The sequence below is a fragment of the Delphinus delphis genome, chromosome 1 (genome assembly GCF_949987515.2).
Source record: "Delphinus delphis chromosome 1, mDelDel1.2, whole genome shotgun sequence".
Taxonomy (NCBI): Eukaryota; Metazoa; Chordata; class Mammalia; order Artiodactyla; family Delphinidae; genus Delphinus; species Delphinus delphis.
Genome location: NC_082683.1, coordinates 1073120 through 1089075, shown reverse-complemented (window position 1 = coordinate 1089075; position 15956 = coordinate 1073120). Strand labels below are relative to the sequence as shown.

At 64.5% G+C, this 15956-nt stretch overlaps 1 protein-coding gene across 1 annotated transcript in view; it reads right to left on the bottom strand.

The window, feature by feature from the left end:
- Positions 1 to 13914, bottom strand: part of SKI (SKI proto-oncogene) — a 57867-nt gene extending 43953 nt beyond the window's left edge. The window contains exon 1 of the mRNA XM_060013156.1: positions 12677 to 13914. Within this exon, the coding sequence (XP_059869139.1) occupies positions 12677 to 13645 (969 nt within the window). The 5' untranslated portion in view covers positions 13646 to 13914. The remainder of the gene's footprint in view (positions 1 to 12676) is intronic.
- Positions 13915 to 15956: the final 2042 nt, after the last annotated feature.

The window sequence follows — 15956 nt, the reverse complement described above, 5'->3', positions numbered from 1 at the left end:
TCTTTAACCCAAGCACAAAGAGCCAGCCTCGCTGCGGTCACTGCAGGCCACGCCCAGGCTCCCACCACCGGGTCTTCCCTTTGAGTCCAGCCAGTGGCGTCACCCCACCCAGTGGGCAGACCGGGCGGTATCTGCAAAACAACAATCAAGGACCCCCCTTTGGAGAGGCAACGGCCGCACAGCCCCACTACCCTGCCTCTCATCCGCAGTCAACAGCTGAGACAAAGCTGGACGGAGGAGCAGACGGTGACCTCGGCCCCCCAGGCCCAAGCCTGCGCCCGCCCCCTGCAGGAGGCCAAGATGCGGGTGTCTGGAAAGCACACATTGGGGATGGTCCGGGTCATCAGCTCAGGCAGTGCAGCCCCGGGGCTGGGGTGCGGGCAGCGGGGCACGGCCGCCCCGGCCAAGGCCACCACCCAGGCCCCAGGAGCCACCCCATGACCTCAAGGCCCTTCGGGGCTCCAGGGAAGGGATGCCACCCCCACCCCCACCCTCACCACCCACACCTCCACAAGGTGGCGGAGCACAACAGCGAGTGGCCCACCCGGAGGACCCATGTCTCCCGGGCCCCCTGTTACCGTGGCCTCCTGAAACCAATGCCAAACTAGTGGAAATCACGGCTGGGGGCCGGTCTGGGCCCAGGGCCACGAGAGGGGCACGAGCGCCAGCCACGCGGAAAGCGGTGTCCGAAGGTAGAGGGAGGACACCAAGGGGCCAGCGGTCCTGGGCTCGGGCTCCTGGGCCTCCCAACTGTCCTGGAGCCGAGCCAGGTGGGGCTGCAGGTCCGCATGCTGGCCCCCGAGCTCGGCGTCGGCCGCCCAGCTGCCCAGGAGCAGCTCTGACCTTCCTCCCAGTCTCCCGGGAAAAGTCAGCGTCCGGCCAGCGGGCACTCCTGCCCCGAGCTGCCCCCAAGCTGTCCAGGGCAGGGGTGGGTGTCCGCCTGCTCTGGGTCCGGCGCGCCACCCACATCTGGTGACACGCTTAAAAGGTGGAGACGCGGTTCTCTGTGTGGGGAGAAGCATCAGTTTCAGAGAGTCCATCACTTCCTCTTACCAGAACTTTCTCCAGAAACTGGGGCAGGAGGCAGACTTCACAGAGAGAAGACAGCCTCACGCCAGGCTCGCCGGGCCGCCCCTTGGAGCCTGACACGCTCCTGCCCTGCCCTTCCCCACCCCGGGCCGAGGCCCGGCCATCTGTCCAGAGCCTGGCCCCGACCAGGGCACACGCGCAGCAGCCCTCGCAGAGGCCTCCCCAGGACTAGAAGACGGCCCGCGCGTGGTGGGCAGAGCCACCCCCGGCCCCTGCAGGCTCCCTCCCAGCCCCCACGAGCCGGGCACAGCGCGGACGCCCCATCACGGACGACGTCTGCATCCAGGTCCGCCCGCCACGCTCCACCGTGAGACTTGCCGGCAGCCCCTCCTCCAGCAGGTCACTACCCCTCCCACTGTGCCCGGCTGCACCAGAGTCTCTGAGGCACGTGGGGTCTCCTTGTACAAAGATGGGTGTCCAGCCACAGTGACAACAGAGGGGTGACTGAAGCAGCCGACAAAGCATCAGACTCCAGAAAAGGCAGAGCGCTCCTACAGCTGAACAAGGCCAGACAAACAGCCCGGTTCAAAAAGGGCAAAGGACTCGAACAGACCTCTCTCCAAAGAAGACACACGCACGGCCAACAGGCTCACGACAAGATGCTCAGCATCACTGATCATCGGGGAGCGCGAGCCACAGCACAGCGAGACACCACCTCACACCCGTGGCCGCCATCAAAAAACAGAAACCAGTGTCGGCGAGGATATGGGGAACCCGGGACGCAGGTGCACCACTGCTGTGGAAGGCAGTATGGAGGGCCCTCAAAAAGCAGACACAGAATTGCCGTGTGACCAGCCATTCCACACGTGAGAACGTGCCCGACAGAACTGAAGGAAGGCTAAACCCACTCACAACAGCACGATTCAGCGTGGCTAAAACATGGAAGCAACCCAGGTGTCCACTGTCTGATGACAGATAAACAAAATGTGGTCCGTCCATCCAGCGGAGTATTATTCTGCCTCACAGAGGGAGGAGATTCTGACACCTGCTCAACGTGGATGGACCCTGAGAACACGATGTCGAGTGAAATAAACCAGACATAAAAGGACAAATTCTGTGTGATCCCGCTTCTGTGAGGTCCCTGGAGGAGTCACACTCACAGAGACAGAAAGTAGGAGGGTGGGGCCCGGGGCTGGGGGAGGGGTGGGCAGTGAGTGTCTCATGGGGGCAGTGTGTGGGTTTGGGAAGATGAGAAAGTTCTGGAGATGATGGTGGTGATGTTTGCACAACAGTGTAAACGTGCTTTAATGCCACTGAGCTGTGCACTTAAAAAAAAAAAGGGAAATTTTATGGTACATATATTTCACCCCACACACCAAAAAACCACGTATAAGAAGAATTACAGAAAAAAATACTAAAAATAACAAAATGGCCGACTCCATTAGCAAAAAAGGAATCGAGAGCTATTCAGCTCTCACATTAACAAAGCTATTCTGAATGACGGTAACCTAACGTTGTGAGAAGGTAGGAACGTGGGCGTGTAACTGGCACACCGTTTAGAGAAAGAATTCTGGTAACAAAATCTAGAGCCCTTAAAAAGGGCCTACACCCTGCGGGGGTCAGAGCCTCCTGAGAGATGCCCAGGACTGTGCACGCAGATTTAAGCACACAGTCACCCCACGCGACCAAAGATGCCAGAGAAGTATAGAGACACATCGTGTGCGTGAATAATTAAATGAAAGAAACAGGCCAGGGAGCTCGCTCTGAGCCACCAAATCTCCTACGAGAAACTCACCGGAAGTCCCAGGCGTCTGAGGAGATGCACTTGCGGTGACACTGATCTGAGCCACCTCAGGACCCAGGCCCTCCCCTCCCCTCCCCGCAGGGGCCGGTCAGCCAGTACAACCATTTCAGAAAACAGCTCAGCATGACCTCTGACCCAGCACAGCCCATGCTCCAGACACACGTGCACACGCTTGCACCAAGGACGCTCCACACTCCTGTTCGCAGGCACTCCCAAGTCCATCGACACAAGAGTGGGGACAGGCTGGTGTGCGCCCAGCAACCAGGCCAGCAGACCGCGCGACAAGACCCAGGGGGAGCCAGCAGCCTCGCTGGACACAGGTCCAGACACGGGGACGTTCAGGATGGTGTCCGGGGGGGGCAGGAAGCAGCTGGCAGGTGTGCATGACTTTCCGTGCTACCACGCGCGGCTGTGCTGAGGTTTCTGCGAGGGATCCGTGGTAAGATGCTCCCTGAAGCCTCACTTGTAATACCAAAAACGTGGCCCAACCCTCGGATGCAGAATAAACGCCAGGACCCTCAATACCACAGATTACTCGCAAAAATGCTACGTGGCTGTAAACACGCACAGACGTGCACAGAGATACGTGCACACAGGGGCGTGTGCCCAAGGGAGGGCTGTCACCCACTCGCAACGGCGGCCGCGGATCCTACAAGGCCCCCGCAGGGGACTGTGTCTGAGACGGCGGGGATCCAAACACAGGCCGGGGACCGGCTGGCACTAAGACATTCTCGACGATTTTGTCAGACGCGCTAATGGCAGAGTGGTGGTGATTTTCTCCAATTCTGTATCTGTTAGACGGATCTTGAAACACTTAAACATGAAGTGAGATAATGCCTGGGGTCTGCTTTTAAAGAGGAGGAAGGAGGGCTTCCCTGGTGGCGCAGTGGTTGAGGGTCCGCCTGCCGATGCAGGGGACGCGGGTTCGTGCCCCAGTCCGGGAAGATCCCACATGCCGCAGAGCGGCTGGGCCCATGAGCCATGGCCGCTGAGCCTGCGCGTCCGGAGCCTGTGCTCCGCAACGGGAGAGGCCACAACAGTGAGAGGCCGGCGTACCGCCAAAAAAAAACAAAACAAAAACAAATAAAAAGGAGGAAGGAGCTAGATGAAAAGAAACGAGTAACACGACGGCACGTGTGGAACCGGTGTGTGGCTGCGTGAACTGACCTCCCGACTTCGGGGCACTCTTGAATCTCCCAGTTTATAAGTCACAGACATGTCACCATGGCACTGAGAGACAAGCGCTGGTCCCTTCAGGCGGTGGGCTCTGCTGGGCAGGATTCTGTTCCACTCACCCCGTAGCAGCAAAGGCACAGGCCCAGGCGGCTCCGGAGCGTCTGCGACTCTCGCGAGCCCCAGGCATGGCCTGCGCCCCCATCCCTCCAATCGCTTACAGCCGCCGCGGGGCCACGCTGCAGGGCTGCCTTGTGGAATCCCGGCCACACTCCTCAGTCCCGGGGACCCCAGGGCCTCTGGCACGGGGACGCATGAGAGAAATCGCAACACAAATGTAAGTGTTTAACAGAACGTTTAAAAGCCTAATTACGTACGTGATGCGTGAGAGGCCTCCAGCTCAGGTAGGTAAATCCCGAGGGGCACTAAAAACCACGGGAGACCCCCCCAAGTGACTCAAGACCACCTCAACAGCAGCAACAGGAAAATGAAAGCAAGTTCTCCCCAAACAGGAGACTCCAACCTCCCCTGCAGGACACCCGCCCCGCGGCAGACTGGACACAGGGCCGGCCTCGGGCCGCACTGTCGGCTCGGTGGGGGGCGGCAGGAGTGGAGGCCTTCTTCCTCGCCGTGGGGAAGGAGCGTGATTCGGAATCCCCGGGCCCTCACGGCAGACAAGGATGCCGGGGATCCAGCCCGCAGGGGTGCCAGCGCCGGGCAGGGCAGGCGCCGCGTTCTCGGTCCTCTGCAGTCGCACCCGTCGGCACATGGCCCAGCCCCAGCTCCACTGCAGGTGGCCGGACCCCGGCTGGGAGGAGGGTCCTGAGCGTCCCCCACCAGGGAGCCCAGGACCCCGCACGGCCGCTCAGGCCACGTGGAGCACAGCTTACCTCCTGGAGTGACGCGGGGCCAGCCCAGGGCCCACCTTGGTCTCACAGCCTAAAGAGCTTTATAAATGCAGAAAAGACCCACTAGGGTCAGGCAAGCTAGGCGACACTTATTACATACAAGGATGTTAAAAAAAAATCACAGTTTTGATAGTTCTGCAAAAAAAAACTTAGCAAATTTACAACAAAACTGTCAAGTAATTAAGGCTAGGCACTTCACACATGAACTTAAACTGCTAATTAAAATCCCCTCGCTTAATTGACTACATTTGCATATCGTTCAACTTGGGAGTATAATTTTTTTAACGGTTTGGGCAACGTGGTTCGAACGCCAGGAAGCGGGAGGCGGCAGGTGAGGGGAGCCAGCAGCCCCAGGCGAGACCAGGGAGGGCAGGGCTGGGACCCCCGGGGCTTCACGCCAGGCCTGGGGTCCCCACCCCAAGTGCAGAAGGAAGTCAAGGCCAGCAGAGACCCCCCGCCCCCAAGGCTCCCCCTTGCAGCCCAGCACCTCTACCTTGCCTTGATCTCCGGCGGGGAGGGGCCAGGGGATTCCAGAACTACCCATGGGACACATGCACCTGCCCCTCCTCCAGGGGCAGCACAGCGGCCCCCCGCCCCATCTGCCCCAACTCCGCCAGGGGCTCACGGAGCACCAGCCCACGGTTCCAGAGACACACCCGCCCCACAGGGGGCGACGTCTTGGAGTCAGACAACCACACCCGCCCACACCCGCCTCCCAGCCCAGCCTCACTCGCGGCGGCTGGAACACGAAGCACCGGGGTGCCAAGGCCCCACCGTCTCTAGGGCCCGGCCCGCGCCCAGCGGGTCCACATGAAGACTGTGCACCTTGCCGTCCACGGCTGGACCCGTGGGTCCCCATGTGAGGCACCCCAGCCGCACGCAGGGTGAGAGGGGCTCTGCAGGGCCAACGGCCCGCCCCTCTTGTTCCAAGGGTGGAAGGGCAGCAGTGAGTTGATCCAAGAGGAGAACGCCGGGCAAACAGGAACGTGTCCACCAGGACGGGCCAGAGGAACCGTGAGCACGGCCGCGACCCCGGAGAGCGAGGAGGTCGGGTGTGAAGGCAGCACACGCGGCCACTGGCCAGCTCGCCTGTCACTGCCGCTGCCACGTGGATGCCTCGCCCACCCACCAGGCCTGAGCCACGAACCAGGGCCACGGCAACATGAAAGAACCCTGAGGTGTCAGAGAACAGATGTGGACCCAGAAAGCAGGCCACTCACAGGCCCAGTCACAGCCCCACAGGCTGTCCAGATACCCCCGGCCTCAGAGCCAGGTGGGCTGCCGGCCTCCCCAGGGCTGTTGGCAGTGGGTGTGGCTGGGACGGCCCATGATGTGGAGGTGGGCTCCCATGCTGGGGTGGTTTCCTGCACACGAAGCGGGACAGACCCTCGGCCCTCCCGGAACACGCTACGTGGCGCAAGAGAGGCACGGGGGCGCCCCTGCCCAGCTGGGAAGAGTGGGGTGCGGAGAAGACCGTGCCGCCAGGCCCAGGTTTTGGGCAGGTCCCCAGGCACCAATCACAACCACCTGGCTCCTGTGACGACGTGGCCAACAGCTCCTCGGGGGCTGAGGGAGGCCAGCGCGGGCACACAGGACCACCTGACATCCAGTGACTGACCCCAAAATGCATCCATCGCCCCCACCTACAGTCCTGACATTCAACCCAGTTCCACACTGCTGGCCACGTCGCGGGGAGCCTACTTTCAACAAGAGATGTTCCTTTCGAAGTAGCCCACCAGCATCCCAGCGGAAGACACGTCGGGGCCGACGCCACACGAGACCTGTCCAGGGAGAGCGTCCCTCGAACCCCCCATGCAGACCCAAGCAAATGTGAAGCAGGGCGAGGACGCCCGACACCTACAGGACAGCTCTGTCCACTCCCGGGAAAGCTCCCCGCTCTCTCCTTTTCTAGCCATCCACAGCCAAGCTGCCAGTAAACCTTGACGATTAGTGATTTCATGCCTCTATGAGTCATTCAACGAGTATTTATTCCAGGCCCGGAACTGGGGACCCAGCCGAGACCAACACCCCCCCCATGAAGCCGACAACACAACCACAAACACACAACCCCAGAGCCGGCCGCAACAAGGGCTCCCCGGAGAGCCCAGACCGCGGGGCAGGCCTGACCGCTGCGGGCTGCGCGGCCCACAGAGCCACGCCAACTTCCTGAATTATCTGTAGCTGCAAAATCAAGAAGTCGCAGTGTTCTTTGAGTCTTTCTAAATCAAAAATGTAAAATCAGAGGAGACGCAAACGCCAAATATCCGACAGCGTCCTGTCTGCTCCCCCGGCCGTCCCACTGCACTGAAGCAGGGGCTTCTGGAAGCCAGCCCTGCGTTCACAGACGGCAGCATCAGAGCTGTGCTCTGCTCCCCCCCTGCCCTGAGGCTGCATGGGGGCCCGGGCCACGCTGGCACAGGTCACACCGTGGACACACATGCAGCCCAAGGCCCCGCCCGCCCCACTCCACTCACACGGACACACGGACACCGTTCGCAGTGCTAACCCAACTCCGACCAAAACCAGCTTCAGACCCCACCGCGTGGGCCCCACACTCCCGGAAACGACTTCCCGTCCCTTCTCTGAGGCTCGGATCGGCCCTCATTAACCCAGAGATGCGTGTGGCCCAGAGCCCCCGCCCCGCGATCTCAGGGCCCAGCCCCCCTGGACTCGCCCCATCGCCCCATGACCAGTGGGCAGGAGGGAAGGAAGGGCCCTTGGAGGAATGGAGCCTTCTCCCTCTCCCGCAGCTCTCACAGATCTTAAGGAAATAATTCAGCCTCTGTATTTTAACTCAAAACAAAGAAACTTCTAAAAAACATTTCAGTTGAAACTTGCATAATTCTTCCAGTGGAGAAATCCTCCCCAACTTTCGCAATCCTTAGAAAGAGACACATTATTGCTGCTTGTGTAACAGTCTCCGGGCCACAGAGAGTCCGGCCGCCGGCCACGGACACCTCCCGCCAGACAGCCGGGGCGCAGGGCCCGGAAGCACCGCCTCCCCCAGGCCCTCCCGGCGCCCGGCGGTCACCCTCCCCAGACTTCCTCGTGGGCCTCGCCTGGCATCTCAGACAGACGGTACCCAGACGCGCTGCAACGAAGCGTGGGAGCCACTGGCCCTACTCTCGAAGCCCCGCGCCGACTGAGGGGTCCCGGGGGCAGGCGGGTCGGAGGCGAGGGCCACTCAAGGACCCTGCTGCCCCCAGAGAGACGAGGGCCCCGCCCAGCTCCAAGGAGACGTCCTGGACATCGGCAGGATGGCTGAAGACGGGCAGACGTGGCCCGCTCACTGCACAGAGACTGAGGGCCAGCCCCCCACGCCTTCCCTCCCTCACACACGGCTGACCACAGGGCTCAGGGCAGCAACCAGAAGCTCCTCAAGCTGCTGTTTCCCTTCTGACAAGGCCCCGGCCTCACTCTGGGGCCTTCGCGCTGAGGACCAGACGGACCCGCAGACCCTGTCCTCCTGCACAAGGGGCGGGGCCCGTCCAGGAGCCTGGCCTCGCATCATCGCCCGATGGCACCCCGCCTTCTCAGCTGAGCGTCCAAGGCCAGGGAATCACCATGGAGCCCCATGAAAACCTCGAGCAAAACAAGTGGACAAAGGGACAGCCGAGGGACTTCCCCGGCAGCCCAGGGGCTAAGATACCCGCTCCCAATGCAGGTGGCCCAGGTTCGATCCCTGGTTGGGGAACTAGCTCCCGCACGCATGCCGCAACTAAGACCCGGCGCGGCCAAGAAAAACAGATAGATAAACAGATACACAGGTAGAGAAATAAATATCTTAGAGAAAAAGCAGGACAGCCAAACCTCACATCTAGGGCCAAACCTGACGGCATCCGGTGAGCACAACCCCCCCATGAGAGGGGGAGTGCCGGGAAAGGCATGCTGGCCAGAGTCCCTTCCAGCCTGTCGCACGCTCCTGACTCCATGCCCTCCCGTGGCCATTTCGGCTTGAACGCACAACACGCAGCCCGCTTAGAGGCCCAGATCTCCCTCCACCACAGCCACAGCCGATCCGCAACAGACACCAAGAGACTCAACGCTCCTCCACGCCAACAGCCCGGCCGGGTCTCTACTTGAGGAAGCACTGCTCTCTGACTAGAGAGCCGTCATCAGGTGATGCAGGGAAACCGTTCCAGCGCTAGGAATTCAGACAGACCGCACCGTGGACGCTCACACCACACACCACGGCGACCATCGGCCCACGAGCCCCTGGTGTGCAGGCAATTCTACAAAGACGACTCCTGCGAGGACTCAGCGTCTGAAGGACAGGGGCCAGCGAGCGACACCATCCCCGGTCTCCGGTCTGAGAAGCGGGACCCTCCGAAGGCACAGCAGTTCCCAGGAGCCCGTTTCTTAACCACACAAGGAACGGCCAGGCTCCAGCCCTGGGGAGACAGCACACCCCCGCCCCGCCGCCTGCTCGGCCCGCGAGGAGCCCTCCCGCGGAACGAGGGGTGCGTCCCAGGCAGCAGCCAGGCTGGCAGCACCAACGTCCCGCCATGACTGATAGCAGCCGTACCGTTAAAACACCAGTCCAGTTTGGTTCAAACGCCATCAGATAAGGGACAGAGCCGACTGGGCAGAAGAAAAGGGGAGGGGGCCATGGGAAGGCTCTGAGGCCCCCATCTCCTCGCCACACGTTCCCAGCAGCAAAAGGACACGTCCTCGCCCCGCCTATGACCTCATCACTTAAACACCCCCCAAAAAACACTGCCAATGGCCGCTACTTACTACAGTCCCCCTTTCACAAGTGAGGAAACTGAGGCAAACTTGCTCAAGGTCAGGCAGCTAGTGAGGAACGGAGCAAGGGACAGGGCGAGGACATGGGAGCAGCCCCGTGGGGCTCCACATTCAGACCCGCCCAGCGCGGGACACCAAGGACAGCAGCCGGGGCCCCGGCAGCCCCAACAGCCGTGGGACGGCCGAGAGCACATCCTTGGGGCCCCCGTGGCGTGGGGGGCATCACTGAGAAGGGCCCCGGCTGGCACACATGGACGCGCCACCTTCAAGGGTTTCCAGCTCAGGCTGGAGCCCCGCCCCCCCACTCGGTCCCACGCTGGGATCGCCGCCCCACCACAGTCAGGCCGCAGGCACGGCAGGGCAAGAGAAGGCCACTGGGCACCAGGACCCCACGAGAGTCCCTGGCCCCCGCCCACTGCTGACGGCAGAGGACCCGGGCGACCCCTAGGCCCCCGGCACCTGGAACACACTTCGGCTCACTTCATGGCCCCGGCACCCAAGGCCCCCACAAAGAGCGCTGCCAGCACACTCTGTTCCTCTCTGCCCTCAGCCTTGGGAGACCAAAAACATTAAACTAAACTACGAGAAAAGTGAAGAAATCAAAACACAACCCGTGAATAATTTGTCGAGCAGGGAGTGGGAGGGGTGAACAGAGGCGGGCAGGGCGCCGGGAGGGGGTCTTCCCAGGCAGCTTCTTCCAGAACAAGCAGGGTCTGGGCAGCCATGGGTCCCCCTGATCCTGAGGCTCAGACCCCCCCTTCTCACGGGTGGGGTGTCCCTGGCATGTAGACAGGCTGTGCTGGTGACTTCTGGAAAGGACCACGCACCCCAGAATTCCCAACCGCATAGTCACAGAGAGAAGGCAGTGAGCACAGTCCCGGGAACAGGATAGGCGGCGAGGCCGGCGGGAGGAGTGCCCCCCGAGGTACAGGAGTGGCAGGAAGGCACAGGAGCGTGTGAGCGGCCAGCCAGCCACACGGCCGAGGCCCGGAAGGAGGGACACCGGACCGCCGGCCCATACCACCACTGCGAGGATAGGCCGCGCTGACACTTCGGCCTGGGGACCCCAACAACCACTTACAGCGACCACATCTTCGTCATCACGGGGGAGATTTTTTTAACGGGTGAATGAGCTTTCTGAGCGGCGCTGGGGGGAGCACAGAAAGAGAAAGGGTGGTGCTGACCATCTGTTGAAATCACCAGGCACGAAAGCCCCCTCTGACCTCTTCTCTGGGACTGTGGCTCAGGGGACGGTCCTGCCTTCTCACCTGGCAGTCCCTGGGCCCACAAGCTGAGCCTACGGACACCCATGTCCAGAAGAGCGGAGCCTGCTGCAAGAGGGCTGAGGCCCGGGTCTGCAGCTGCAACAAAGAGCCCACCCCAGGAAGACAGCCACAAACATACACGACCCAGATTCGGACACAGACACAGACACACACCCTGTGAGACAAGCCCCTCTGCGTTCCACCCCGGGGTAAGCAACCCACCACGGGCTTCCCCTGTCGGCCAGAACCCAGCACCACCTTGCACACGGGGCTCCCTCGGGCCACGATGGCTGTCAAGGGGGCAGGCACCCCAAACAGAAAGGCCCCCAGTGTGCAGGGAGCGCCCACCATGCCACCCAGAGCCAGCTCCCAGTCTACAACGAAGGGCCCGGCCAGCCGGCCGTTCCCAACAGCATACTCCCCCACCAGCGCTGCCCACTCAGACTGTCCCTCCCGCCCAATCCCAGCCCCATAGTCTGCAGACAGCTGCCACCTGGGCGCCAGCCTAGCCAAGGGCAGAAACACCACAAATCCACAAACGCACACGGTGGCCCCTCTGAGCGCAGGCGACAGGCCCTCACTTCCCCTCCCCTCCTCCGCTCCCTGAGACTCTGACACTCCGCTGGAGGGGCGCCCAGAGAAAACCGGGCGGGAGCATCTATTCACAGATTTGGGAAAAAAAAAGTTTGATGCAATAGCTGAATTAATTAGGCCTCCCAAGAATAGCTGAGCCAATGCAGCATTCTGTGTGTGCAATTTAATGAGCCTGGATATTTAAAAGAAAAGTTACAAATACTCGGGGAGAGGGGGGAGATGTCACAGAAAGTTAGCGTGGACCCCACTGAATGGTTTCGGCGTCGAGTGGCCCGGGAGCTGCCAGGCTGGATCACACAGATCCTCCGTCTGGCAAACAACAGGGACTAGGCCAGCGGCCCTTCCCCGCGGCGCCCTTCGGCGTTTCAGAGAGAAGGAGAGAAGGAAACGTGCACATCCAAAACAAATCGCAGGCCGGCGTCTACCCTGACACTCGGGGCCCCGGGTGCCCACTGACCAGTCCCCGAGCCCAGTGCCAAGGGGCCCTCGCCCCCGCACGGGGGACTCTGGGATTCACTCCCTGGCAGGCCAGGGCAGACACACAGAGCTGGAGTCGCCGAGTCTCGGCCCCCTGCCACCACGGCCCGAACACCTGGCTTCGGTTTAGTGTGTCTCCCAAACCTTCAAGGCACAAACAGGCCCTGCCCGGCCAAGTTCTGTCTGCTAGGACACAGGGGCAGGCGCCCCTCCGTGTGCCAGCCCGGGAGCGTTAGGGCCAGGGCGGGTCCCTTCCGCCAACTCGACCTGGACACCTCCTTGGGCCCCAGGAAGGCCTGGGCTCCCGGCTCCAGCCTGGACGCGGCCGGTATCAAACTTCCCGGGACTCAGGGCAGAAGAGTCCGAGATCTGAAGCCTGCCCCTGCCGGCCCAGCTGGGCACCGGCTATGGGCCTCAGGAAGGCTTCACCCACCCTGGCCAGCCCTCGAGGCCCCCAACCAGGCAAGCGGCTTGTCCTAGGAGTCGGACAGGAGGACCTTCCTCCCAGATACATGGCCATCTACGGGGACGCCAGCGCCACCCCAAATTTCCTTAAAACCAAACCAAACCCTGAGACGTGTAGGGGAGGCAGAGCCCCTGACCCAGGAGGAACCCCCACCCTCTCCGCAGCCCGCCCTCCTACTCACTCCCCGGGCCCGGCCGTGGCGCGGGACACTCACCCGGGGCACCCGCCGCTTGTACTTGTTGCCGTAGTCGAACTTCTCCTTGACGTCGTCCAGACAGCGGCCGAGGCGCGCCTGCTCCTCCTTGCCCGTGTAGTCCTGGCTGAGCAGGATGTAGGCCCGCCAGTTAGCCGAGTCGAAGCCCCAGTGGCAGGTCCGGTTCTCCAGGGCCTTGTGCGAGTGCACCACGAACTTGTGCGGTGGGTACATGAGGCGGCAGTCGAGGCACTGGATGCAGGCGGCGCTCGGGCTGTTGTAGAGCTCGGGCACCAGCAGCCCCTTGCACTTGCCGAAGCACTCGTGGTACACGCGCACGCTGCGCTCGCTGAGCTCCAGGCCCAGCGCCAGGCTGGCCGCCAGCTCCTTCTTGCAGGGCGGCGGGTAGGCGCCGCCGTACAGCAGCGCGTTGCACAGGCGCTCAGCGTCCGTCTTGGTGATGAGCCCGCACGAGGGCGCCGAGAAGGGCAGGATGCCCATGACTTTGAGGATCTCCAGCTGGTCGGCCGTGCAGCGCGAACAGTAGATGTGCAGCTCGTCGCACACCGAGTTGATCTGCTGCAGCGAGAAGTCGCGCAGCACCGAGTTGAGGATCTGCGGCAGACAGAGGCGCTTCTCGCCGCCCACCACGAAGCACGAGATGGTCTCGCCCTCCAGCACGGTCTCGCAGCGCTCTGTGGAGCGGTCGGACGGCATGAAGAAGGGCCCGGGCAGGACGGGCGGCGGCGGCTGGATGGCGGGCAGGTGCAGCACCGGCGGCGGCTCGGCAGCCGCAGGCACCGGCGCCGGCACCGCAGCCGCGCCCGCCTCCTTGGAGCTCTCCTTCTTGTAGGCCTCCTGCGCCCAGCGCGCCGAGAAGGCGGCCGGGCCGCCCAGCGAGCTCATGGAGCTCAGGTGGAACTGCTCCAGCGTCTTCTGCAGCCCCGGGTGCGGCTGGAAGCCGCCGCGGCCGCCCGCCGCCGCCTCCATGGTGCGCTCCGGCTCCCCAGGCCGCTCCCGCTCCCGCGCGCCCGGGCCCCCGCGGCCCCCGCCGCTGCCCCGCGCGCCCCGGCGGCGCCCCCGGCCCCGGCCCCGGCCTCCCCCCGCCGCCGGCTCCCGGCCGATCACGGCCGCGGCCTCGGCCTCGCCCGGCGGAGCGAAGGGGAAGGCGGGCGGGGCGAAGGGGTCCCGCCGCTGGAGCCCGCCGCCGCCCGGGCCCGGCGCCACATCCACGCGCCCCGCGCCGCGCCCGCCGCCGCCGCCGCCGCCGCCGCCGCCCGGGCCCCCCGCGCGCCCCCCGCGCGCCCCCCGGGCCCTAGGCGCGGGGCATGCCCCAGCGCGCGCCGCCAACGCCAACGCCAACGCTCGCGGGCCCGGGGCTCGCGGGGGGCGCGCGGGCAGGTGCCGGCGCCGCGAGGCGCGAATCTCCGCGGCGACCGAGGCCGAGGGGCCCGGGAGGAGCGGGGGCGCGGGCGCGGGGCCCGCCGGGCCGTCCTCGCGCGGCGCGCCGCCGCCGCCGCCCCGCTCCTCCCACCGCGCGGCGCCCGCCCGGCTCGTCCCGGCGGCGCTGGCCGGCCGCGTCGCGCCCGCCGCCGGCCTCCCGGCCCGGCCCGCGCCCACCCCGCCGCCCGCGCCCGGCTCCGCGGCCTGCCCGCCCGCCCGCGCGCGCGCGCGCGGCTTCCGGGACGGCGGAGCGCCTGTGGGGCGGCCTCAGACCGCGGCGGCGGCGGCGGCGCGGGGCTCGGCGTACATCCTCCCGGCGGCTCGCTCCAGCTCGGACTGAGCGCCGGGCGCTGAGCTCACGCCGCCGCCCCGCCCCGCGCCCCGCCCCGCCCCGCGCCGCCGCCCCGCCCCGCGCGTCGTCTGGGGCCGCGCGCCCGCCTCAGCCGAGCGCCGGCCAGGAATGCGCCCGCCCCCCGGTCCGGCTCTTCCAGGAACGCGCGCTCCCCCCGCCCGCGCTCGGCGCTCCGCCGCACTCGGCCGTGCTTGGGCCCGCCCGCCGGCCCGGGACTCGGGCCCGCTCGGCTGTGCTCGGGCACGCCCGGCCGTTACTCGGCTCCGCTCGGCTCCGCTCGGCCCCGCCCGTCCGGGACTCAGCCCCGTTCGGCTCCGTTCGGGCCCGCCCGCCGGAAGGCCACTCGGCGGGGGCGGTGGCGGCGGCTGCGCCCCGGGTCCCCCATCCGGTGGCGGCAGCTTCCTGCGAGGCTGCGAAGGCGCCCGGCCCGCCGCCGCATCGCCGCCAGAGCGATGACCACTCCCCGCATCGCCGTCAGAAACCCACACAAGGTCCCCACTACAACCGCAAACCAGCTGAGTGGCGGACGGGACGGGGCGGCACACCCTCCACCGCCCACCTCCCAGCCCCCGGGGTCCCCACATAGGCGACGGGGACGCCAGGCCAGACGATCCACGTCCCACATAGGACAGGGACACCGAGCAGCACGATGTGGGTTACTACACACGTTGGGATTACAGCGCCCTGGAGACCCCACACGGGACACAGACATCATGCAGCCTGTTCTGGCGACCCCCAAGCGATGCAGGCGCGACACAACACCCCCAAGGGATGACTGGCCGCAGGGCCGGCCACCCCATGACCCTGCAAGGTGGTCCCCCCACACAGCCAGCGGCTGGGCCTCCCACCAGTTCCAGGGCAGGGCTTGCATCCAGGTCGCCGCCAGGCCCAGGCCCAGGCCCAGGGTGGGTCTGCAGGAACCTGGCTCCTTCCTGCCCCCGGCAAGCTGGCACGACCCTTACCCTATAGCCCCCGGGCCCAGAGAGCCGTTTATACATCTGCAGGGCGCCCAGGGCATGGCCAGTGGGAGACCCCACTGTCTGTCGTGGCTCTATCACGAGGGAGAGACAAACCAGACAAACCAGAAAGTGCGGGGTGGGACAAGAACGGGGCCTGAAGTTGGACAGGCTGGCCGGGCGGCCCCCAGAGGAATCAGCATCCGGCAGAGGCCTGGGGGGTGGGGACTTGAGATCAGGGGAACGATTCTGGTGGTGCTCAAGCCAAGGGCAGAAGGACAGTCCAGCCAAGCTGGGCAGTGGCATCTTTTCCTCCACAGGACAAGGGCACCCAAGCTGTTCTGGGCACTGGGGGACACGTTGGGGGGGGCACAGTGCTAGGCAGAGGCGAGAGGGCCATGCCCACTTCAGCCTGTGTGACCTTCAGCTTGTTACCTATTGCTCCTGCCTCCCCAGTGGAAGCTGGAACTGGCCCCAAACCAGCACTCCCCAGGGTTGTGTCTGCCCCCGGGGGGGCCGACCCGGTGTCTCTGCCGGCCTCTGTCGCCCC